The sequence below is a fragment of the Macrobrachium nipponense genome, chromosome 15 (assembly GCF_015104395.2).
Source record: "Macrobrachium nipponense isolate FS-2020 chromosome 15, ASM1510439v2, whole genome shotgun sequence".
Lineage (NCBI taxonomy): Eukaryota > Metazoa > Arthropoda > Malacostraca > Decapoda > Palaemonidae > Macrobrachium > Macrobrachium nipponense.
In genome coordinates, this window is record NC_087208.1 from 38,827,129 (window position 1) to 38,833,672 (window position 6,544).

General features: G+C 37.6%; 1 protein-coding gene across 1 annotated transcript in view; it reads left to right on the forward strand.

Moving 5' to 3' along the window:
• The first annotated feature begins 5,803 nt into the window (after window positions 1-5,803).
• The window catches only part of LOC135227104 (sodium/potassium-transporting ATPase subunit alpha-like), a 93,103-nt gene continuing 92,362 nt past the window's right edge, over window positions 5,804-6,544 (forward strand). The window contains exon 1 of the mRNA XM_064266970.1: window positions 5,804-5,845. Within this exon, the coding sequence (XP_064123040.1) occupies window positions 5,819-5,845 (27 nt within the window). The 5' untranslated portion in view covers window positions 5,804-5,818. The remainder of the gene's footprint in view (window positions 5,846-6,544) is intronic.

A 6,544-nucleotide genomic window follows, 5' to 3' on the forward strand; every position in this document is an offset into this window, starting at 1 on the left:
TATATATCATACATATATATATATTATATATATATATATATATATATATATGTATATATATATAGTATATATTACATAAATGCAAATAATTTCTTCATTTAACTGATTCTTCAATTCTCTCTCTCTCTCTCTCTCTCTCTCTCTCTCTCTCTCTCTCTCTCTCTCTCTCTCTCTCTCTCTTTAACCCCAGGGAAACGGGTTCTATTCAACCCTTTCCGGTGAAATCTACCAGCAGAGTAGCTCAGCCGGTTCCAGGAACTGAATGGAATGGAACAGCACAGAGTTTATGCCAAAAGCCAAGCGCTGGGACCTAAGAGGTCATTCAGCGCTGGAAAGGCGATTGAAAGTAGAAAGTAAGATGTAAGAGAAAGAATATGAAAGGAGGTACAGTAAAAGGAACGAAAGGGGTTGCAGCTTATAGGGGCCTGAGGAAGGGCCACTGCAAAGAACCATAGATAATAATGCCTACAGTGCTCCGCATGATGTGAACTGACAGTTCCGCTGGATCTTATGCTACAGCTCAATGGTGTTTGTACTATAGTAGATTCACGTCAACTGTGCATCTGATGTCTAGGCCAGTCCCTTACGACGTTCCTAATTGGCTGTTGATAAGCATATCACAGGGCTGGAAAATCTCAGTCTCTCTCGAGAGTTCCCATGGGTGGGATCTATGTTCCACCTCTCCAGAGGGATACGTTTTTCAAAAGTATCCTTCAAGAGAGGTGGAACATACGCTCAACCTATGTGAACTCTCGAGAGAGACTGAGAGTTTCCAGCCCTCTGACTGGCTTATCAACAGCCAATCAGGAGCGTCGTAAGGGACATTTGCAGCTACAGAAAGCAACTTGGCATAAGAGACCATAGGTATGGATTGTTATTGTTAAAAAATTATGGTTATTGACGTCTTGGGGGTTTTAACTTTCCTTACTAAACTACTTAGCATCCATTTGTGTGTGTGTGTGTTTATGTGTATTATCCCTCTATCGTTTTGTTTTGTTCGTTGTATGGTGTTTTTACGTTGCATGGAACCGCCAGTGGTTATTCAGCAACGGGACCAACGGCTTTATACGTGACTTCCGAACCACGTCGAGACAGTGAACTTGTATCACCAGAAATACTACACATCTCCAACTCCTCCATGGAATGGCCGAGAATCGAACTCGCGGCCACCGAGGAGGCAGGTCAAGACCATACCGATCACGCCACTGAGGTGCTAATAAACCTCAAATCTATCTATCTATCTATCTTTCTATATATATATATATATATATATATATATATATATATATATATATATATATATATATATATATATATATATATATATATAAAGTTGCAAGCCTGCAACAACAAACGGCCACCTACCACATACTAAACTCACTTCTTAAAGTCAACAAGGGCATAAACGAAATTCCCATTTAAAAAAAAAGGGTCAAACTCATTTCACCCTCACGGATCGATCTTGGGATTCGAACCTACGAAGTGATATATACAAAAATGCATTAGGAAGGGTTCACTATAGATCTGCATAAAACTTTCGCTGTCATATTTCTATTATTTTTTTTTATCTTTATTTATCTTTTATTGTTATTTCTCTTTTCCAAAGGCATTGTTGCACCATTCTTGCCTTATTTGTTAATGACTTTTTTTTCCTGCAATAAATATAGAAATTACTCCAAGAAGTGGAGAGAATGAAGTGATATATGAGATTGCGACAGTTCCATCAAACCATCTCTCTCTCTCTCTCTCTCTCTCTCTCTCTCTCTCTCTCCTAAACGTAAATTGAAACTAACATGTTATTTATTAACAGCAATAGGATTCAATACAAAACTAACTTTTCTCTCTCTCTCTCTCTCTCTCTCTCTCTTCAAAGCACAAGGCGATGCTAACATGTTAGAAATGGACCTCTATCCTTGTCAGTTTGACTTCCTCTCTCTCTCTCTCTCTCTCTCTCTCTCTCTCTCTCTCTCTCTCTCTCTCTCTCTCTCTCTCTCTCCAATACATTAATGGATAAGATAAAAAATATTATTGGGATTCAATAGAAACCAAACACTTCACACGTATGAATTTCCAGAAATGGCTCTCTCTCTCTCTCTCTCTCTCTCTCCAACCAGATGACCTTGAGAGCTCGTCCTGAGAGAGAGAGAGAGAGAGAGAGAAAGGTCAGAGTAGCTCAGAGGGTACCGAGAGAATAAGGTACTCCTGGGCTGGACTAGTTACGGAGTCGTTTAGTTGGCGAAGTTGTGGGATGACAAAAGGATGATAAAGGAGGATGAGTGAGGATTAAAGGATGGGGAGAATGATTGAAGGGAGAATTGAAGGGGGGGGGGGGAGGGGGAAGGAGAGGGTTGGAAAGCAGGGCGGGAGGAGAAAGTTTGGCAAGGTTAGAGAGAATGGATAGCAGAATTAGGAAGAATAAGAATAATATATGTAAGTTTAGTTTACACACACACACACACACACACACACATATATATATAATATATATATATATATATATATATATATATATATATATATATAAATATAATATATATATAATATATATATATATATATATATATATATATATATATATATATATATATATATATATATAACTATAATGTATGTATATATATATATAAAATATATATATATATATATATATATATATATATATATATATATATACATACATACATACACACACTAGAATGAAAACGAGCAAAAAATCAAAATGTCAAATCAGACAAGCAAAAAACGTCCATAAAAGTCAGCAGTTACACTTTAGAAAGACATATGTCGCCTTTCGCCTAAATGTTGACAAGTCTATTTGGCTGAATGTTAAGGATGTATATACGTGGTTTCTGTTCGTGGCAAAAGAAAAAAAAACAAAAAAAAATTAAATAAAAAAACTTAATAAAAAAAAAAAAGTGCCCAGGTCTGGAAATTAATTCGTGTGTAAGGGGGATGTGGGGAGGTTGGGATGCCCTTCATACCCGTTTGGGGGGAGGGGGTGGGGGGGGGGCGGGGGGGGGCGGGTTATGTTAACTACGGATCGGAAAATATTAATTTTATGGACAAAAACATTCTTATGATGATGAAACATATCCTTTAAAAAGGCTAAAATATTTCTAAAAGGTTAAAAATAATTATTATACATTAAAAATATTTTTAAATATTAAAACTTTTTGAATATTAAATTTTTTTAAATATTAAAACATTTTTAAAGATTAAAAAAGATTGAACATTTTTTTTAAAGATTAAAAATATTTTCAAAAGATTAGAAAATTTTTTAAAAGATTAAAAATATTCTTTAAAAGGTTAAAATTATCCCATTTTTTATTAAAAGTATTTTTAACGACTAAAAATATTTTGTATGATAAAACATTTTCTTGTGATCAAAAATATTCTGATAAAAATAACCATTTTATAACAAAAATATTCTTATGATACAAAATATTCTTATCATGAAAACATTCTTTTTTAATAAAAATTATACTTACGATGTAAACATTCTTTTTATAATAAAAAAGATATACTTTTCCAAGCACAAATGCCGACATAAGGCAGCACCCTGATAACCTTTACCTGCCCAGGCTCGAAGAACACAATCAAAGTGAGAGAAAAAAATTAGGCAGTCTTTAAAGGAGTGAAGGTTATAATCCAGGAACACAGAAGGAGAGAGGGAATTCTGGAGCTTCAAAAGCAGTACAGTAAAATAAATACAACCTAAACAGAGTAAATAAAAACAAGCAAAAAAAAAAGAAATAGAGAGAGAGAGAGAGAGAGAGAGAGAGAGAGAGAGAGAGAGAGATCAGCAGTACAGTAAAATAAATACAACCTAAACAAAGTAAATAAAAACAAGCAAAAAAAAAAAAAAAAAAAAAGAAATGAGAGAGAGAGAGAGAGAGAGAGGATAATGCAATAAGTCTAATCAATTTAAAAATCGATGAGAGAGAGAGAGAGAGAGGGTAATGAAATAAGTCTAATCAATTTAAAAATCGATGAGAGAGAGAGTGAGAGCCTAGATAAGAAATGGAGAAAAAGTTCTATTTCAGACAACTCTCACTCTCTCTCTCTCTCTCTCTCTTTCCGAGAAGAAGTTCTTTCCCAGTAGTGAGATCTGGAGTAAAAATGTAGGATAATAATGTGATATGTTTTACTGGCACCCGCTTTGACAGAGATCTTCTATTGGAAGTCTTCATCAAGGTTCATAGTATACTCGAAGGAAAAGTTCCTTCTTTCTGCAGAGCCGGTCTTCTAGATTATTCCAACAGAATTACCAGAAGTAAGATATCTGTAAGAATAGATCTAAATATCCGACTATTTGCCCGCTTTGACAGAGCTCTTCTATTAGGAGTCTTCATCAAGGGTCATAGCATAATTGAAGGAAAAGTTCCTTCTTTCTGCAGAGCCGGTCTTCTAGATTATTCCAACAGAATTACCAGAAGGAAGTTCACTCCCTCGACGTGGTTCGGAAGTCACGTATAAAGCCGTTGGTCCCGTTGCTGAATAACCACTGGTGGTTCCATGCAACGTAAAAACACCATACAAACAGACAAACCAATCTATTTTGTGTCCTTTTTTTCCCCAATAGTGCTATGGCGACTGCAGGCACCTTATAAACAACCAGTTCATATATATATATATATATATATATATATATATATATATATATATATATATATATATATATTATATATATATATATATACATACACCAAATCTCTTTTAAAAAAACACATGGCTGCGCATTGTGACCATTTTTATCTCCTCACGAGTCCGATTATGACTGATTTCTACCCTGAAATTTGCAAGCACTCGGCCAAGTTTATCACACCCCCCTCCCCCCCCCCCCACCCCCTCCCCTCTCACCCCGCTCTCACTCCTCCACTCTCTTCTCCCTCGTGTGGTATCGATCTTGAGGAGATCTCTTGGCTGGAGAACTGAAGCTTCAGTCGTTAAACTATGGATGTAATTTTTTACGTTATTTATATATATATAACATATACATTATATATTATATATATATATATAGATAATAGATATTACATATATATATCTTCCAAAATAAAAAATAAAAAAATAAAAAAATGTATATATATAATTTTTGTATATTTTTTACACACACACACACACACACACACACACACACACACACACACACACACACATATATATATATATATAATATATATATATATATATATATATATATATATATCGAATTGGAGAGAAAATATATTATATATATATATATATATATATATATATATATATATATATCGTATATATGTACGGAGAGAGAGAGAGAGAGAGAGAGAGCACCCCATTCATTTCCTTTCGAGGAAAAAAAAAGAAGGTGAAAAATGGCAGTGACTAGTCCATTTTTCTCACAATTTTGATTTTAAATTGTATTCACTGATCCACTGAATTTATTTTGAAAGATTCTCGTAAAATCGAATATCTCCACCTTTTCAAAAGACAGATCATGATGATAATATAGTAATGAGGAATATTTAACCAGGTCTGTCTATTATTTTAATTAATTTTTCATTAATTTTATCAATAAATTGAATGGATGGATGCAGATAATGATGACGATTATGAATGCTGCAATGTTATTTCAATAATATCTCCTTTTTGACAGGGTGTTCTAGACGGGAGAAGAGTGAGAGAGAGGGAGGAGGAGGAGGAGGAGGAAGCAGTAGCAGAGAGAGAGAGAGAGAGAGAGAGAGATCCCAGGAGCAGCAGCAACATCGGCGCCTGCTCGCGCGAAGCTCTCCCGTCACGTGACCTGTGACGTCACTCCTCCTTTCCTCTGGCCCGGGTAATGGCGTCGAAAGGAATGGCGGCGAACGTAAGTACAAGATTTCGAGTGACTGTTTCCCGTTAGCGTAGGGTGGCCGCGGGCCCGCCGCTTGCCAGGGCCTGCGGCAGGGGCGGATTTAGCCAATGCGCCCGTCGTGGGCGCGATTGGGCTCCGGGGCGGCGGAGGACAGTTGGCGAACTGAGGGGGTCGCTCTGTCTCTCTCACGGGCGGCCCTGGTCGTCGTCGTCGCCTTCTTCTTCTATGGCTTCTCACGCCCGCGTTTCTCTCGCTCGGTGCGGGCGTCGTTCCTTCGACGGGGTTCGGCCACGGGCGGGGTTTTTTTCGTGCCCTGGGAGGCGCTGGGCATGGGCGCCCCGTTTGGCGGAAGGGTGCGGCAAATAAGGGCATCTTGGATGGCATAGCGGGGGTTTTTAAACAGCTGATTTCGCCTGGGTTGGGTCGGGGTTTTGGGGGGGGGGGGTGCGGGGGAGGGAGAGGGGGAGGAGACGGTCTATTAGATATGGTAACACCCCTCCCCCTCCCCTATCCCCTATTCCCTATCCCCTACCCCCACCCCAGGAAGGAGGGCCGCCCGAGTTGCCATGCGTTGGAAAATGTCGCAAAAAATAAAAATATTGCTAAAAAAATTCTTTGTGTAAATTACACGACTCAACTATAAGACGTACGCAGTGATCTGGTTTACGTGCGACGCCTAAACGCCAAACCAATCAATGAACGCGTCGTGAA